General features: G+C 54.9%; 1 protein-coding gene across 2 annotated transcripts in view; it reads right to left on the bottom strand.

Annotated features, from left to right (window-relative positions):
• The window catches only part of Megf8 (multiple EGF like domains 8), a 39,934-nt gene that overhangs the window by 16,010 nt on the left and 5,138 nt on the right, over window positions 1–18,786 (bottom strand). For both annotated transcript variants that reach the window (XM_042667841.1, XM_042667842.1), the window contains 26 exons: window positions 18,147–18,310; window positions 17,737–17,943; window positions 16,936–17,116; window positions 16,759–16,847; window positions 15,258–15,673; window positions 14,017–14,162; window positions 13,772–13,894; window positions 12,134–12,288; window positions 11,838–11,957; window positions 11,379–11,523; window positions 11,106–11,269; window positions 10,139–10,339; window positions 9,325–9,525; window positions 7,945–8,181; window positions 6,776–6,894; window positions 6,564–6,695; window positions 6,354–6,467; window positions 5,851–6,099; window positions 5,219–5,418; window positions 4,725–4,935; window positions 4,372–4,621; window positions 3,584–3,716; window positions 1,695–1,942; window positions 1,496–1,606; window positions 1,212–1,330; window positions 171–378 (listed from right to left, as the gene is read on the bottom strand). In XM_042667841.1, the coding sequence (XP_042523775.1) occupies window positions 171–378; window positions 1,212–1,330; window positions 1,496–1,606; window positions 1,695–1,942; window positions 3,584–3,716; window positions 4,372–4,621; window positions 4,725–4,935; window positions 5,219–5,418; window positions 5,851–6,099; window positions 6,354–6,467; window positions 6,564–6,695; window positions 6,776–6,894; window positions 7,945–8,181; window positions 9,325–9,525; window positions 10,139–10,339; window positions 11,106–11,269; window positions 11,379–11,523; window positions 11,838–11,957; window positions 12,134–12,288; window positions 13,772–13,894; window positions 14,017–14,162; window positions 15,258–15,673; window positions 16,759–16,847; window positions 16,936–17,116; window positions 17,737–17,943; window positions 18,147–18,310 (4,643 nt within the window). The remainder of the gene's footprint in view (window positions 1–170; window positions 379–1,211; window positions 1,331–1,495; window positions 1,607–1,694; window positions 1,943–3,583; window positions 3,717–4,371; window positions 4,622–4,724; window positions 4,936–5,218; window positions 5,419–5,850; window positions 6,100–6,353; window positions 6,468–6,563; window positions 6,696–6,775; window positions 6,895–7,944; window positions 8,182–9,324; window positions 9,526–10,138; window positions 10,340–11,105; window positions 11,270–11,378; window positions 11,524–11,837; window positions 11,958–12,133; window positions 12,289–13,771; window positions 13,895–14,016; window positions 14,163–15,257; window positions 15,674–16,758; window positions 16,848–16,935; window positions 17,117–17,736; window positions 17,944–18,146; window positions 18,311–18,786) is intronic.

The raw sequence follows: 18,786 nt of genomic DNA, 5'->3' as shown, positions 1-18,786 counted from the left end.
TTAAATTGTGCGATCATCTCTTGTCTGTCTGTCTGTTTCTTTCCTCTGAACCCAACCCATCATGCAGGCGGGCATGGCTTCTGCTGGCAGCAAAGATGGCATGGTGCTACTCTGGTCATCCTGGCTTAGTGTGGCATGGGGGCTGTGACTGGGGTTGTACAGAGGCTCACCTTCTCCTGCCGCCACTGGAGGGTGGTGAGGTTCAGGACCCAGAAGTCACGGGTGACGCCCCCTGCCGTGAGCCCTCCCAGCAGGTACATGGCCCCCCGACCCGCAGACACGTAGGCTGCTGCATGGAAGGAACGGGGAGATGGGCCTGGACCCCCATCCTCAGCTCCCGCCAGCATCTGTGTCCATCGCCGCTCACTCACAGAATACCTGGGGCCAAGGTGGGAAAAAAGAAAAAAAAGAATCAAGCTGGGTGCCGGTGGCTCACGCCTGTCACCCTAGCTACTCAGGAGGCTGAGATCTGAGGATCATGGTTCAAAGCCAGCCCAGGCAGGAAAAGTTGGTGAGACTCTTATCTCCAATAAACCACTCAGAAAATCATGAGTGGCGCTGTGGCTCAAGTGGTAGAGCGCTTGCCTTGAGCCGAAGAGCTGAATGACAGCGCCAGGCCCAGAGTTCAAGCCCCAGGACAAAAAAAAAAAAAGAAAGAAAAAAAGAAAAAAAAAGAATCAGTAGCCAGGCACCAGTGGCTCATGCCTGTAATCCTAGCTACCCAGGAGGCTGAGCTCTAATGATTGTGGTTCAAAGTCAGCCTGGGCAGGAAAGTCCATTAGACTCTTACCTCCAATGAAACACCAGAAAACCAGAAGTGAAGCTGTGGGTCAAATTGGCAGAGCACTACCCTTGAATAAAAGAGCTGAGGGACAGCACCCAGACCTAGAGTTCAAGACCCACGACTAACAACAACAACAACAACAAAAAGCATCAATCTCTGACTGTCATTGTCCAGTCATCCAGGATCCTGAAAAGGGACCCTCCCTGATAGATGTCCCAGCATCCCTTGGGGTCAGTTCCTGTGACAATCATTTCTAGCCCCTGGGGCAGCACTATCCAGAGGACCCCAGTGTCCGTGTCCACTGCTAAGCCTCTTACAACAGTGTCTCAACATCCTTTGGGATGTCCCCCACCTTAAAGGCTTAGCTTGTGCACTCCCCCAGGTGACTTTTGAGGTAAGCTTTCCTTGCTCAGGTATCCTGCCTTACCTGTACAGGTTTCCCAGCAGACCCTGGGGCAGCCCCAGGCCTCCGAACATCCACAAGGTACCTTCAGGTCCTGCTACCATCGTGTGTCCCAGACGGTGCAGAAAGCGGCTAGCTGTGTCCTAAGGTCATGAGTCAGGGACCAGGGTCAGGAAGGTCAGGGGGCCAGGGATCAGGAAGGTCATGACAAAGGCAAACCTAGGTTGAGGGTCTCAGGGATGGTCCTAGGAGTAGAGATGAATAGGGGAATGACCCATGAGACAGAGCCAGCTGGACCCCCAACTCACAGCTGAGAGGCGGCTGTCCATGACAGTCTCCCAGACCAGCTGCCCACCATCCAGCTTTGTGGCACAGTCGGGTCCTCCGAAGCCCTCAGTGCAGATGCACACGCCCAAGCTCTGAAGACAGTGGAAAAGGGGCTCAGCAGGGGGGGCTCCAGTCACTACTCCTTCCCCTACAACCCTAGATGGCCCTGTCCCCCCATACCTGGTTACAAATCCCAGCCCCGGTATGGGCATTGCAGTTCTCAGGACACAGAGCCATGCGGCAGTGGGGACCAGCCCAGCCCTGGGGACATCGGCAGAGCCCAGCACCTGCAGCCCCATCCTGGGGTACACACTCCTGGGGGACTGGGCAGCTCCCAGGACCCCCTGAGCCACAGCGGGCAGAGCCCACAGAGGCATTGAAACCCCAGGATGAGGAGCCATTGGCTTCCCAGTGCAGGACGAGTAGCCCTGTGGAGGAAGAGGGTAGAGAGAAAAACCAAGCTTAACCAGGAAGGGCCGCTGGGACATCACCATTTATGATCATGGTCAGGATGGATCGCACATTCTCCCCACCCTGGACCAACCCACCAAGCTCCGTCCATTTTACAATGCCAATTGCAGGATGGAGTTGCTGCTTAGTAGTATAGTACATGTCTACTATGTACAAAGCCATGGGTTCAATCCCCAGAAAATGAAAAATAAAAATAAGCCAGGCACTGGAGGCTTACTATCACCCTAGCTATTCAGGAAGTTGAGATCTAAGGATCAAGGTTCAAAGTCAGCCTAGGCAGGGAAGTCCATGAGACTCTTATCTCCAATGAACCACCAGAAAACCAGAAATGGAGCTGGGTCTGAAAGTGGTAGGAGTGCTAGCCTTGAGCAAAAGAGCTCAGGGACAGTGCCCGGGCCCCGAAATCAAGCACCAGGACCGTCACTACCACCAACAAAAGCCTAAATCTCTCTCATTCACCCACTGCTTACCACCTTCTTGAATGCTGTACAAGCCAACATCCCACCTCACCCAGACACCAGTGTCATCTCCCACACTCATAGATAGTCCACATTTTGCCCACGTAATTCTTTTTTTTTTGCCAGTCCTGGGGCTTGAACTCAGGGCCCAGGGATTGTCCCTGAGCTTCTTTTTTGCTCAAGGCTAGTGCTTTACCATTTGAGCCACAGCGCCACTTCTGGCTTTTTCTGCTTATATGGTACTGAGGAATCAAACCCAGGGCTTCATGCATGCTTAGGCAAGCACTCTACCATTAAGCCACATTCCCAGCTCTGCCCATATAATTCTTACAAGCATAAACCTGACCCCATCCCATAGAAGCAACAAGCCTCCCACAGCTCTTATGTAATTAATTACATGATGTGTTGTGATACATAAAATACTCCTCAATAAAGTTTTTTGTTTTTTATTTTTGTAGGTTATGGGTCCTGAACTCTCAACCTGGGTGCTGACCCTGAGCTCTTCAGCTCAAGGCTAGTGCTCTACCATTTGAGCCACAGCGCCACTTTCAGTTTTTGAGTGGTTAATGGGAGATAAGTGGTTAATGGGACTTTTCTGCCCAGGCTGGCTTTGAACCATGATCCTCAGATCTTAGCCTCCTGAGTAGCTAGGATTATAGGTGTGTGCCACCAGTGCCTGGCTAGTAGATGTGTTTTATATATCATCCTTAAAGACTGCTCTTTTTTCCCCCCAGAACTAGGTGTAAGCCACCAGCACATGGCTGGCACTGTGCTTTAATACTTAAGTCACATCCCCAAACCTTTTTAGCCTCCTGAATAGTTAGGATTATAGATGTGAGCCACCACACCCAGCTAAAATATTTTTTCAGGCTCCCATAGACACCCAAGGAAGCCCCATGGCCTCCCACTCTCTCTTGTACCCCGTGGACCACTGAGGCCCAAAACAGAAGAGTCCTATCACCCAGGCAAGGAACTGTGTCTGTCCCTGGACTAGAACCTGAATCCTAGCCCAGTGAGGTGACAAGCACAGGAACAAAGGATTTGCAGCCCTAACAAGGGTTAGAGGTGTGGCTTAGTGGTAGAACACTTGGCCCAGTGTGTGAGAGGCTCTGGGTTCCATTCCACCCCCAGCCACCTTACCAGACAGAGCCTGCACAGTGAGAGGCCTGTCCCGCCGCTGGCCACAGAAGGCAGCAATGAGGCTACGGTCTGACTGGACAACACCCGTATCCAGGAAGCGTGGGAATCCATCAAAAGCCAGGACATAGCTCAGCTGAGGAGTGCAGAGTAAAGAGTTAGGGGATCAGCAGGACAAGAAAGAAGGGAACTGTGGGAGGAGAGCTTCAGGAGAAGAGGACAGAGCTGGGCACAATACAAGTCCATAATCAAGATACTTAGGAGGCTGAGGCAGGAGGATCATGAGCAAAGACTGGACTATGTCTGATAGAGAGAAAGAGATGACAGATAGAGAGATAGATGGATAGATAGATAGATAGATAGATAGATAGGTAGATAGATAGATAGATAGATAGATATGGGAAAGAGCTGTTTGAACAGCCAGGACAAACAATCCAGCTATGTCTTAGAGGTCATTCCTCTCATTTCTATGTTCTAAGCAGACAAGACTAATCGATCAGACACTCTTGCACTGATCTCTTTTTCAATACACAGCTTCTAGCAGGCACTACCAATTGACACAAGGTGTGAAACTGCAGTATTCTTGGTCTGGAGAAGGGAGACGGGAGTTCAGGAACCAGGAAGAGAACCAGGAAAGAGCCAGACCTTTGGATTTAGGGACAAAGGGCTGGATGTTCTTTAGAACAGAGTTTGGGATATGGAAACATGGGGTCAGGGCCTGACTGGGAACCCAGACTGGGTTGGAGACATGGTCCTAGTTTTTTGCTGCACTCTAGCCTCCCAGTGCTTACCGTACAGGGGGTGCTGCTATCCGGGGAGAAGGTGAGGGTGAGTGGTGGACAAAGGGTCCCAGGGGCACAGGGCTGCAGCTCCTCGGTGGCTGAGACGACCCACACACAGTAGGAAAGACCGGGCCCAGCTCTTGCTGCCCCACCTCCTGGAGGCAGCAGCCCCCCAAACCGGCGGGAGCCCAGAGCCACTGAGGACACGTTGGTGAGAAGGGCACGCCCCCCACACTCTCGGAAGCAGGAGCCACCAGCCCTGTGGGGATGGAAGAGAGCCAGCATCAGACCAGTCCTGACCTGCCTCACGCCATGGTATCCCTAAGCCCACCCAGGCCAGCTCTGCCAGCCCTCTGGCTCACCGGGGGTCTCCATAGTAGCCTGGAGAGCACAGCTGGCAGTGGGCCCCCTCCGTGTGGTCCTGGCAGAAGCAGAGCCCGCTGAGGTTGTCACAGTGGCCGCGGCGTGGGTCCCCATGCCCGTTACACTGGCAGGGCCGGCAGCCACCCGAGCCTGTGGCGTTGCCAAAGCTGCCCGGTCGGCACCTCTCGCAGTGCTCTCCCCAGGTCCAGTCTGTGAAGACCCCAGCAGGAAGGGGCAATCAGGAACAAGGACAGAAGGATCCCCGACCAACTGGCTCTGCCGATCCCTGACCCCCTCCCCTGTTGACTCAAAGGGGAGAAACTGAGGAGAGACACAAAAATTCCCAATAGGGAAATGAGGCTCAGCCCAAGATGGTGGCAATCAAAACCTGCTGGGATCAGGAACTGGGACTTGGGACTCACTGCTGCCTGAGGGGAAATTGAGGGAGGAGGCCCCTTAAGGTGTGCCTGGGCTTGGGGCTGCAACTGCTCACCCTGACATTCGTCACAGAAGCCAGGCCCCCGCTTGCGGCAGTGGCTATGGAAGTTGCACCCACAGTCTCGGGAGCAGCGGGGCGCAGGGGGCCCTGGGGCTGGAGTGGGAGGGGGCAGGTCGGATGTCCATCCCAGGTCACACACGCAGGTGAAGTCAGGGGGTCCACTGCAGACACCATGGCCGCAGTCCTCCAGGCATCTGAAGGAGAGTGATGGGGATAAGGAGAGGATCGGGGGAGGGGGTCCCTGACCCCCAAGACAACCCATCATCTCCACTCACAATGACATCCTCCCAAATGGGTAGCCTGTTCTCACAGTCCTGATGTGTGATGCTGTCTCTAAGACAACTACAGCACGCATGGTGATAGCCTATCTCCATAGCAACCACCTGTCACCACTGTGGAAACCCTCTTTTAACCAGGTCCTCCTCCATCTCTGCAGCAATGCCAAAGATGGCGACCCCCCAGGCTGAGTATACTGTTTCCATGGTAACTGGAGTTACCCTGGGTACCCTGGCACTCAATCGAGGTCCTTGTCTGCAGAGTGAATCCCCCAGGCTCACTGGGGGTGCTGCCTCCATCAAGGAGCCTCAAGCCCGCGCCCATCTCCATGGCAACCCCACCTCACTCACGTGCGGTTGCAATGTGTGATGCCATCGCCCTGGTAGCCGCGCTGGCAGTGACACTCATAGCTGAGGGGCGTGTTCAGGCAGGTCGCCCGTGGGTGACACCGTGCCAGGCCCAGGCGACACTCATCCACATCTGGACAACGGGCATAAGCCCAGCGGGCAGGGAGGGCCACTGAAAGCCCCAGGCCCTGGCTCACCCAAAGGGAGCAGTTCCCTCCTCCCAGAGGCCCAGAGAAGTCTCCCTGCAGACACCTGTGGCGGGGGGAGGGGGCAGGGGCAGCACAGAAACAGGGCAACATTGACAGGGAAGGAGGAGGAAACAGAATATAAACAGGAAGAAGGGAGAGAAAAAGAGGGGAGAAGGAAAGAGAAACGAAAGAGAAAGACAGATCACAGGATGGGGGACAGGTGACAGGCAGTGAAACAAAGGAGACATTAGAACCACTGAGGAGAGAGGGCCACACGCCCCTCCTTCCCCACCCCAGCCTCTCGCCAGCCCCCCTCACCGTCCCAGAGTGGGGTTGTCTTCGTTGCCACACCAGCCACACTCGTGGCTCTGCAGACACTCATGGCAGGTCAGGAAGCCGCTGCAGCTCCGGCACCGTGGCTCTGAGTGCACACTGCAAGGGGACAGGTGGGGGGGAGCGGGGGTCAGAGCCCCGGGCACCTGGCCGGTGTAAGCCCCCATTCCATCCGCCCAGGCCCCAGAGGCATACCTGTCGTCCCAGCCACGGCAGCCCCCATGTGGGTACCGGGCCAGGTAAGCAGCAAACAGGAAGCAGGTGTGGGTGGACTGGCACCAGGCACACTGGCTGGAATTGGCCAGGCAGTCCTCACAGGTCAGGCGCCTGGGGCAAGGAGTCAGGTGGGTCACTGCAGCCCCGCCCCCTGGGGACACCTCACCCACCCTGGGCCCTGCCAGGCTCACTGGCTACAGAGCGGGGGACACTCTTCCGGGCTCTTCAGGGCGCCCCGGCCCCGGCCCCGCCGGCTGCAGGCTGCATCCCCTTTGCGGCTGGAGCTCTGATGCCACTCACAGAAGAGATCCTGGGTGGGAGAGGGTGGTGAAGGAGTCACCTCTTGGGCCCAATGCCCATCCCATCACCTGTGGCAAGCCACTGCCCCCCTCACCCACTCTCTCAGTCCAACTACCTGTCTCCAATGTCTGCCTCTCTGCACCCCACTTCATCTACAGACCTTGAACTTGGCCTACTCAGCACCACATACGCAAAAAGAAAAAAATGGAAGAGTGGCGCTGTGACTCAAGTGGTAGAGTGCTAGCCTTGAGCTGAAGAGCTGAGAAACAGCGCCCAGGCCCAGAGTTCAGGCCCCACGATGGGACCAAAAAAAAACAAAAAACAAAGCCAGCTAGAGAAGGAAAGACTCTTATCTGGTTTTGGTGAGAAAATGGTAAGTAGAGCTGTGGCTCAAAGTGGTAGAGTGCTAGTCTTAAACAAAAAAGTGTCCAAGCTGTGAGTTCAAGCCCCATGACTGACCAAAAAAAAAAAAATCCCACTGAAAAAGCTAAGTGGAGGAAGTGGAGCTGTGGTTCAAAGTTATAGAGCACTAACCTTGAGCAAAAATAGCTCAGGGACAGAGTCCAGGCCTTGAGTTCAAGCCCCATAACCCCCCCACATACACACCCCAATAAAAAAGAAAAGTTGGTACTTTAGGGCTGGGAATGTGGCTTAGTGGTAGAGTGCTTGCCTAGCATGCGTGAAGCCTTGGGTTCGATTCCTCAGTACCACATATACAGAAAAAGCCAGAAATGGTGCTGTGGCTCAAGTGGTAGAGTGCTAGCTTTGACCAAAAGAAGCTTAGGCACAGCAGCACATAGGCCCTGAGTTCAAGCCCCAGGACCAGCACCAAAAAAATAGAAAGAAAGATAGGGAAAGCGATTCACATGCCCTACAAGGGGCACATCATGGCTCCCAGGTGCCTGAACCCATTTCCTCTGTGCCCCACCTGGCCCTGAGAACCCCCTATCTGTCCCCTCCCCCGGGCTCCTCAGCTGCTCATGCCAGCTGCAGGCCGCCCTGCCCCAGTTGCCTACTCTGGCTGCATCAACCTGAGAACCCCCTGTGGCTCGGCAGGCACCTGGGTGCAAGCATGGCAGTCGCGATGCTCCTCGCAGAGGGGGCAGAGGGCCGGAACCAGTACCAGTAGGGAGCCGCCAGCCCCATCATCCTCACAGCGGGCCCCGCCCTGGCGCAGGTGGCAGGTGGCACTGCTCAGGCACCAGCCACAGCCCTGGTCCGCCAGGCAGCCCAGACAGGAGGTATAGGAGGAGCAGGCAGAGGAGCGGTAGGGCTCCAAAAAGAAGAAGGAGATCTCCTGGGGACAAGACATACAAGGGCCAGGAGTCAGGGCGGGCGGGGGGTGGGGGCGGGGGGAAGGGGGGGGGCACCGGCGGGGGGGGGGGGGGGGGGGGGGAAGAGGCGGGGGGGGGGGGGGGGGGGAGCAGGACCAGGGTTCTGAGCTGACAATGGAGTTACAGGTTTGGACAAGAAAAGAATTCAGCATAGAAAGGCAGGATTTAGGAAAATCGCACCCAGAAGGTATCTGAATTCAAGAGTAGAGATGGAAAAACAAAGTATGGGGCTGGGATGTAGCTCAGTGGCAAAGTATTTGCCTAGCAAGTGCAATGTCCTGGGTTCAATCCCCAATACCAAGAAGGAAGAGATTTAAAAAAAAAAAAAAAAAAAGCTGGGCTCTGGTGGGTCACTCCTGTAATCCTAGCTACTCAGGAGGCTGAGATCTGAGGATCATGGTTTGAAGCCAATCCAGGCAGGAAAGTCTGTGAGGCTCTTACCTCCAATTAAGTACCAACTACCAAAAAGCCATAAGTGGAGAGGAGCTGTGACTCAAATGGTAGAGCACCACCCCAGAGCACAAAAGTCAGGGCCAGTGCTCAGTCTCTGAGTTCAAGCCCCAGGATGAGCACAAAACAAAACAAAAATCAAACCATAGAGGGCAGGAAATCAGGGGTTAGCATACGAGGTCTAGGCTCGGGGGTTACTCACTGAAGGAACACTTGTGCCTGGCATGCCTAGGGTCCTGGATTCCACCCCCAGCAATTCCCCCCAAAATGGCCCAAGAATATGGGGTCAGGTCATGGTTTGGGATCAGTGGCTAGAATCTAGAAGGCTTAAAGTGCTGTCCAGAGTTCAGAAGACAAGTGTCAGCCAGGCACCGGTGGCTCACGCCTAGCTACTCAGGAGGCTGAGATCTGAGGATCTGTGAGACTCTTATCTCCAATAAACCACTAGAAAACCAGAAGTGGCGCTGTGGTTCAAGCAGTAGAGTGCTCGCTTTGAGCTAAAGAGCGCAGGGACAGGGCCGAAGCCCAGACTTCAAGCCCACAACCGACAAAAAAAAAAGACAAGTGCCAAGGGGTCAGAGGTTAGCCAAGAAGTCAGGTTTATAGTCTGGGGATTGGAAAGCTCAGGGGCTGTGAAGCCAAGGCCGGGTACTCACGCTGCCGCCTGGCACGCCGGTCCGATCCCACAGCAGGGTGAGCTCACTGTGCCCGGGGCCCGCAGAGCCATTCAGCTGTCCTCGGATCTCCACTGCATACTTGTGGCCTCTCCCGGGCAGCGGGAAGAGGCGAGCGGACCCTGGACGCTGTAGCCGCCTGGTCTCCTTCTCCTGCTGAGCCACCCAGCGCCCCACCTCCTCCTGTGGGGAAGGAGTGAGTCTCAGACAGTGTCTTTGGAAAGCTTCACAGGACCCTCTTGAACCCCACATCCTCCTGCGGGGAGAGGGCCTCAGAGTTCCTCAGATCCCCAAGAAGCTACAAAGTGCCCTCAAGACCCTATAGGCCAACCGCCTCAGGGAAATCTAACTTGGTAACCCAAACCTCCCCCCACGTTCTCCAATCTCCCCTCCTCCCCCCAATCTTTGTATGCGTGCAAGCTCCAGAACTGGGGCTTGAACTCAGGGCCTGGGTGCTGTCCCTCAGCTTCTTTTGCTCAAGGCTAGTGCTCTACCACTTGAGTCACAGCTCCACTTCTGGCTTTTTGGTGGTTCATTGAAGTTAAGTCTCACAGATTTTTCCAGGCTGGCTTTGAACTGTGATCCTCAGATCTCAGCTTCCTGAGTATCTAGGATGACAGGGGTAAGACCAGCACCTGGCCCCTCAAATCTTGTTCCTAGTTGAAAGCCCCAGTGCACCCCTCCTGTGCTAACAGTCCATCCCATGCCTGTAATTACCGTATCAACATACCTTGACCCCATTATTTACCAACCCCTCCTCCCGAGCCCAGCTCCCAAACATCCCAGGCTCCCTCACCATGTTCTCTGTGTCAGGACCACGTGCCATCCGAGCGAGGACGTGTAGGCGCTGGGCCCGGGCCCACACGGCCACATCTTCACCCCCTGGGCCACCAGGCCCTCCCGGCAGCAATGGGTGGATAAAACCCCGGTAAACCAGAGACACATCTGTCTCTGGGCTGGGCGTCAGGGTGATGGTTGTACTGCGGACAATGGAGACCTGTGCCAAAAGCAAAGGGGCAAAGGTTTGAGACCCTCTCTCATCTCTACCCCCATTTCAAGCCACGTCAGAGCCAGAGAATGACCAACCCTACTTCCCCATTTCATCAAGTGAGAAACCGAGGTAGAGAGCAGGGGTTAGGTGGGGAGCCAGAGCCCACTTGACCCCAGTCCCTGCTCATCTCCAGATCACATTAGAAGTCCAGGACTAAGGAACTGGGCACCAGTGGCTCATGCCTGCAATCCCAGCTACTCAGGGGGCTGAGATCTGAGGATCAAGATTTGAAGCCAGCCCCAGACAGACAAATCAGAGAGACAAAGCCAAAAGTGAAGGTGTGGCTCAAGTGGTAAAGTGCTAGCCTTGAGCCAAAAAATGTTCAGGGATAGTGCCCAGGCTCTGAGTTTAAGCCCCAGAACAGTACGTGCGTGCGCGCGCGCACACACACACACACACACACACACGCACACACACATACACACATGTATACACAAATTCTCAGCTAGGTGCCAGAACTTAGAGGGCCCTAGACTGTAATCTTCCTATTATCACCACCCAAGTAGCTGGGATTAAAGGCATGTATCATCATACTTGGCCCATATTAGATGCTTGAACGTAAAGACTTTGGGGTGCATACTTAGCCTGCACAAGGTACTGAGTTCCATCCCTAGTAACATCTCCCCCCCACACACACACCCTCCACACATACAAGCTACAAGCTCAGGATCATCAACATTTCACAGAGGAGAGACCCTCTCTTGCTTCCCACCTTGTCGGGCTGGGAGACATTGGGCGGCTGCTGGAAGGTGAGCAGGTGCAGGCCAGGCAGGAAGCTCTGGGTAACACAGGCCTCCAGGGAAGTGACAAAGACAGGTGCTGGCCCCCACCAGCCCACGGTGCCTGAGATCTGCTCCCCTCGGCAGCGGGCTTGCTCTGGAAGGAAGGGAAGTAGGGGATGAGAGGGTCTGTATGGAGGAAGCGGGGGGGGGGGGAAGAGGGGGGCTGTGACACCCATCCTCCACTCACTGCCACTAACACTCACCAGGCCGAGGGAGACAGCTTTCATTGTGCACGCACCAGCCCAGCGCACCAGGCCCCCGGGGAGGGCCCGTGGGGCTGCTGAAGGCCAGGCACGCCTGGCAGTCACTCAGGAGGCGGCCCAGGCCCAGGCAGCTGGCAGCTGGACACTGCAAGGGAGGTTGGGCACAGGGCTCTCTGTCTACCCGGGCTGAAGGGATCTGGGCTGGGCTGTGGATACAGGGGTCCTGGCATGAAAGCAACTAGCAAATTGTGGACTGGGGAAGGGGAGCTGGGTAGCAATGCAGGGGAGGCCCAGGGGGACCCAGGGACAAGCTGGCGGGAGCCAGAGGTTCAGCGGTCAGTCATGAGCAGAAATGAGGATTGTGGTGTGAGAACAAGGGCTGCAAATGGGAGCAGCCACTGACCCCTTGGCTTAGGCAGAGGGAGGGCCAGGAGGGCAGCAGATGGGGGTGTCACTCACAGGCCCTAAGAGAGTCCCAGGAGGGGGTGCGGCCTGGCAGGCCCCCTGACACCAGCTGCATTCAGGGTCTCTGGAGCACACGCTGTGGTCGGTGTACATGGAGCAGTAGTCCAAGTGGTACTGTAAAGAGACAGGGAAAGAGGGGAGCCCTGTTCAATCCTGGGGTCTACCTGTCCCCCAACCCCTCTGATCACTCAGCACCGAGGACCCAACCATCCCTTACCCAGGACCCTCTAGTACCGCCTCCCTCCTCTGTGGGGACCAGACCACCCTCCCCCTGTCTTCCCAGTGCTCACATCTGGGGCAGGAGCCTGAAACACGAAGGGGGGCACCTTGTAGGCCATCAAGTCCCCCCGAGGCCGGCCACTGTACCCCCCAGCCACCAACAGGACACTGCCACCAAGCACAGCTGCCACGTGTGAATACCGGCCGCTAGGGGGTGCTGCTCGGCCTAGAAGAACAGACATCCCCCCCAAGAACATTAGACTCCCCCCCCACACACACATACATCCTCCTTCACGTTCATGAGTCTCACCCAGCCTCCACCCCACCCACAAAGGAAGCTGCAGGAGGCCCAGCTCTGCACTGGCTGTAATTCTCTCACCTCAACATCCCTGTCCAAGTCATCTTTTAGACAGAACATGCTCTAAAGGGCAAAATCTTGTGGTTTCAAATCACGAGTCAACCAATAGCTATGTGGCCTGAGGCAGAACATATGACTTCTCTGAATCCTGACTTCTCTGTAAGTGGGGCCACCATCCCATGCTCCTCTCTGGTGACGGCCCCTAATGTCCTTTTGGGAAACCATCCTTTTCCCCACCGTGCGTGCACATGAGTGGAGCTGGCAGAAGTAGGGCCTGAGCGCAAGTCTGTCAGTCTCAGGAACTGATCCAGAAAAGAGCAACCTCCTTCCTCTGGGCATTTTAAGGGGGCAAATTTAATCCAAGCTGGTGACCATCTACGCAGGGCAAACCCAGAGGGAAGTGAACCTAGCTGAGAACTGGAGATGGAAAAGGTGGGTGCTTTCAGTGAACTTGGATCCAGCTCAGCCTGAAGCTTTTACTTAAGTGAACCAAGACGTTCTTCTTTGTGCTCATACCAGCTGGGCTGAGTTTCTGGCACATACAACCAAGAGTCCTAACAGGCAAATGTTCAGTGAATGGTCATTTCCCAGCCTTCAGACTGACCCCTGCACAAACCATGGGGTTTGGCCCAAAGAATCATAAAAAATAAACAATTTGCCAGGTGCTGGTGGCTCATGCCTGTGATCCTAGCTACTCAGGAGGCTGAGATCTGAGGATCAAGGTTCAAAGCCAGCCTGGGCAGGAAAGTCCATGAGACTCTTATCTCCAATTAACCACCAGAAAACCAGAAGTGGTCTGTGGCTCAAGTGGAAGAGTGCTTGTCTTGAGCTGAAGAGCTCAGGGACAGTGCCCAGCCCCAGAGTTCAAGCCCCTCACTGACAAAAAAAAAAAGGAACAAGCTGAGCCCTTTGCTGGGCTCTTCATGCTTCGTGCATTCCCTCAACATACTCTCATGACAGCCCAGTGGCCCTGCGTGAGAGGCAAGGTGAATGAGGCTTGCAAGATTAAGGGCTGGCTGGGGCAAGTGGCTGTTTGGAGCCAGCCATTTTGGTCCTGCCACTTGCCCACTACAACCCTAAAGAAGTCTTTGCTTCTTAGCAGCTACCTGTAGTTGACACACAAAATCTGAGACATCTAGACACACAAAACCTGGGGCAGCTGGACATACAAAACCTGGGCTGGGAACTATGTCCCCGGCTGATGCATCTGCCTCCCAGCTCCACGGTGACGCAGCCAGTCCCGTCTTGGGTCCAGGCTTGCCTCTGGAGGCAAAAGGCTGCCTGGATCACCAGGAGACGGGGTCTGGCTCCTGCCCAGATTCAGTGTGGGGGAGCCCTCAGAATTGCTCACCCTCAGGGGTGCCTGGGGGAGCCAGCTCGGCCCCCGATACCCACTGGTGGCAGCCAAGGTGGTAGAAGAAGATACCATCTTCGTAGCACTTTTCTTCCTGGTAATGGGTGTGCACGTTACCCCCTGGGGAAGGAGGAAAAGGGGAAAGCTGTTGAGTCCAATGGAGGTGAGGTACCCAGGCAGGGAGCCTCAGGTCAGGCTGGCTTGTAGCGCCTGGCAGTGGGCAGGATCGGGAGCCTTCTCACCATAGATCACCATGTAGTTGCCCAGGACGCTGGCTGTGTGGAAGGCTCGCTCTCGGGGGCCCTGTAGCCCTTCCCGGCCCTTCAGGGTGGTCCACACGCGCCGATCCACATGGAAGAGCTCTGTGGAGTTTACCCTTACAGAGAACCTACAGGGGCAGGCAAGGCAGAAGCTCTGGGCAAGAAGAGGAGAGCCAAGCCCTACCTCCCCTGGGCTCTCAGGAGCTCTTCCATCATGTGGGAAGGAGACCAGAGTCAATGCTCTTCCTCCCTAGATGCTTGCTGTGGGCAGAACCCAGATCAGATGAGTTGTCTGCATAATCTAATCAGAACTGGACACAAGAATGAATGAATGATTGAATGAGTGAATGAATGAATGAGTGAATGCAGCATATGGAAGAACACTGGCCAGGAAAGTTAATAAAGAATCACAAACGGCTAGGTGCTGGTAGTTCACTCCTGTAATCCTAGCTATTCAGGAGGCTGCGATCTGAGGTTCGCAGTTCAAAGCCAGCCAGCACAGGAATCTATGAGATTCTTTTTTTTTTTTTTGGGGGGTCCAGTCATGGGGCCTGAACTCTGGGCCTGGGCACTGTCCCTCAGCTCTTCAGCTCAAGGTTAGCGCTCTATCACTTGAGCCACAGCGCCACTTCCGGCTTTTTTCTTTTTGCTTATGTGGTGCTGAGGAATCGAACCCAGGGTCTCAAGCATGCAAAGCAAGAGCCCCAATCTATGAGATTCTTATCTCCAGTTAACCACTAGAAAACTGGAAATAGAACTATGGCTCAAAGTGGTAGGACACTAGCAAAAGAGCTCAGGGACTACACCCAGGTCCTGAGTTTGAGCTCCAAGACTGTAAAATAAATAAATAAATCACAGTGTGTGGGAAGGTGAGTGAGTGTGTAAACAAATGAATGAGGGAGTCTGTTATTGGCCACAGCCTTTTTGGGGAGAAGAATGGGAGTGGAGATAGTTCTGGAGATGAAACTCAGGGCCTCCCACCTGCTAGACAACTTGGTCTACACCTCAGACCTTCTGCCTTTAGATTTATTTTTGGATAGAGTTTTGCTTACTTTGCCTAGGCTGACCAGGACCCATGATCCTCCTACCTCCACCTCACAAGTTACTGGAATTACAGACAGGTACTACTGCACTTGTTCCCAAGACTTTGTAAATCCAAGCTTCTGTCAAGTATTGGACTGGCCTGGCCCTGAGGGACAGGAGTGTGGGGCAAAGCCACTCACCGGGCAGTGGAAGGTCGGTGTCCACCATGGACCAGCAGGGCCCGAGAGGGGGCGTGGAACACCATGGAGTGGCCAGTGGCAGCGGGGGGCCTCCCACCTGCTGGGATCACCTGCTCCCAGTAACCTCCACCGGTGATGTCCAGATGGAAACGGAAGAGGCCGGAGGAGAAGAGGTCATGCTGGGTGCGGCCACCAGACACATAGAGCCAGGTGTCATCCACCAGGGCAGCGGCGTGACCTGCCAGTCCTGGGGGCCCTGAGGAGCTGGAGGAAGGCGGTGCCAGGAGCTTCCAGCGGCCTTTGCCAAATGGGCTAAAGGCCCAAACATCATTGGTGAGCGAGCCATCAGCCAGTTCGCCACCCATCAGGACCAGGAAGCCGTCCCAGGCCACGCCCACATGGGAATGGCGGGCAGCCTGTGAGGAAAGACAAAGAGACGGAGATGGGAGAACATGGCTACATGGAGTCCAAGCCAGACATGGTCAGAGACATGCAGAGGCTAAGACAGACTGAGGCAAAAAGGACAGAGATAGGCAGGGAAAGAAAAGGACAGATTCAAAAAAGCCGAGAGAAAGACACAGTAAGAGGAGAAAGGCAGTAAGAGATAGAAGAAGACAGATATGGAAGTGACAGGACAACAGAGAAACAGACTCAGCAAGACAGAGGCATGGACAAGATGGACGAGAATAAGCCAAAAGTAGAGGCAGACTGAGAGACATGGGAGACGTACAAAAAGGCAGGATGTAGAAAGTGGGGAGAGGAAGTAGGAAGAAAAAGGAAACCATGAGGGTGGAGGGGATGAATTTGTTCAAAGTGCATTGTGCACATGTGTGGAAATACCACAGTGAACCCTTCGTGCTACAAATGGATACTAATACAGAAACAGGACAATATTTTTTTTTAAGAAAATATTTTTTTAGAGAAAAAGAAGCCAGGCACCAGTGGCTTATGCCTGTCATCCTAGCTATTCAGAAGGCTAAGATCTGAAGATCAAGGTTCAAAGCCAACCCGGGCAGAAAAGTCTGTGAGACTCTTATCTCCAATGAACCACAATAAACAGAAGTGGAGCTATGGCTTAAGTGGTAAAGCACCAGCCTTGAGCACAAAAACTCATGGACAAGCCAGGTGCTGGTGGCTCATGCCTGCAATCCTAGCTACTCAGGAGGCTAAGATCTGAGGATAGTGGTTCAAAGCCAGCCCAAGCAAGAAAGTCTGTGAGACTCTTATCTCCAAAAAACCACCAGAAAACCAGAAGTGGCGCTGTGTTTCAAGTTGTAGAGCACTAGCCTTGAGCTGAAGAGCTGAGGGATAGCACCCAGGCCCAGAGTTCAAGCCTCAGGACCAGCAAAAAAAAAAAAGAACAAGCAAAGATAGAAATGGAAACAGGTTAGTACTAAATTGTGTGGGTAAGAAGTAATATAGGGTGATGGAGGCTGCTCTGGGGGGACCTTGGCTGGGTCTGGTGACAGGCTCCCCCAGAAGGGCAGAAGAGGGTCCATACCGGGGCAGGACTCAGATCCCAGGACTCCCAGGTGTTGGCAGAGAAGTTGTACAGGACCAGGTCACCCAGGGCCTTGTTGAGGTCCTGGCCTGTAGAGGGGCAGAAGTGTCAAACTTTAGCCACAGAGTCCCCAGGCCCCAGGTCCCCAAGTCCCACACTGCCCCCCAAGCCACTTACCTCCAAAAACAGCCAGCAGCCCTACTGGGGACAGGAAGGCACCAGCCGCCCCGATACGAGCTGAGAAGGCAGGGTCTCCAGCACTGACATTGTGCCACCAGCCAGCTCCCTGGTTCTCCCACAAATGCAGGTCACAGGCACGTCCCAGGAAGCCACGCTCACAGCGGCATGGTCCCAGGCGCTAGGGAGGAAGGGGACATAAAGGCAGGGAGAGAGAGAGTCAGAAAAATGGGAGGGTCACAAAGAAACAGCCAGAGTGAGACAGATGGGGCAGACAGGGAAGACAGGAAGGGAGAGAATGTTAAAGAGAAAGACAGAGGGCCAAAAGGAAAGACAGATGGGATAAAAAGCAGGACAGCTGGGCACTGGTGGCTCACGCCTGTCATCCTAGCTACTCAGGAGACTGAGATCTGAGGATCGCAGTTCAAAGCCAGCCCAGGCAGGAAAGTCTGAGAGACCCTTATCTCCAATTAACCATGGAAAAACCAGAAGTGGAGCTGTGGCTCAAGTGGTAGAGCACGAGCCTTGAGCAGGAAAGCGAAGGGCCAGAGCCCAGGCCCTGAGTTCAAGCCTCAGTACCAGCATACACACACACACACACACACACACACACACACACACACACACACACAGAGACTGAAATACTGGCAGGAGTCAAGGTGTCAAGGCCACAGGAGTTGCTGGCTGGGAGGAGGAAGGAGGGCTGAGTGCTCAGGTGAGGGTGGGTAGGAGGGAAAGGTAGATCTGCAGGTGCTGGTGAAGCAGAACGGGGGCTCCAGGGGACCCTGGGTGCGAACTCACCGAGGCGCAGGTGCCATGGCTGCCGCAATAGGTGGAGCATTCCTGCAGGCCACAGTCGGGGCCCCCCCAGCCTGGCTCGCAGACACACACTCCTGAGGGCTGGCACTGCCCATGGCTCTGGCAGCCACCAGGGCACAGGGAGAAGCGGAAGGAGGCGTTGAAGCCGAGTAGATTATAATTGGCATCACTAAAGAGGTGTAGCAGCATCTGTGGAGACAAGGGTGGCTGGGAACGGTGGGCAAGCCGGCCCAGGCAATGCCTTTGTCTTTCTGGCTTTGCCATCTCTATGTCCTCTGGGATGCCCTTGGTTGACTCTGTCCCTCAGGGTCTTTTTGTTTCCCTCTGTCCGTCCCCACCCCCACACACATTCTGGATCCTGCATCCACAGCCACACAGCCTGACCCACTGACCTTGCCTGAGGAAGCCTCGATGGGTGGGGGCCTCGTGCTCCCACTCAGACTAGCCAGCAGCGGGCCTTGTGGGGAATCGCCATCATACACGAACAGGTAATCGTACGTGCATTCCGTGTCCAGGAAAAGGAAGTCCAGCAGGATCCGGTGTTGGGGGCTCGGGGCTGAGCAGAGAACGCAGAGGGAGCCAAGTTCCACCTCAGCTAGAGGACTCACAATGTCAAGCCCCCTCCCCGCACCATTCCACCACTCAGATGGGGAAACTGAGAGATGAGACTCCTTCAGTGAACCCAGGGCATCTTCATTGATCCTGTCCATGCCAGCCTCAGACACACGTGTGCTGCAGTTGAGGCCCAGGCCCCAAGCAGAGGTGTGAGGTCTTCTGCTTTTCCTTGGACTTGTGTGGGATCAGATTCCCTCACTCATGGTCTGCAGAACCTTCAAAGACCCGGATTCCAAGCCTCCCAGTCCCACTAGCCCTGTCCAAATTACACAGATTTTTTTCATAGATGACATCGCATCTTTGTCAAATGCCTGCAGGAGGCTGGCTCGCCATCTGCCTTCCCCGGTTCAAGGTCTTCTGTTTCCATCTCCTCCCACTCCCACTCCACTCCCCAAGAGCATCTGATCCCAAACCACC

This window comes from Dipodomys spectabilis, unplaced genomic scaffold, assembly GCF_019054845.1.
Source record: "Dipodomys spectabilis isolate Male_0828 unplaced genomic scaffold, ASM1905484v1 ptg000422l, whole genome shotgun sequence".
NCBI lineage: Eukaryota > Metazoa > Chordata > Mammalia > Rodentia > Heteromyidae > Dipodomys > Dipodomys spectabilis.
The sequence above is the reverse complement of the archived record's forward strand: the minus strand, read 5'-3'. Positions and strand labels throughout refer to the sequence as shown.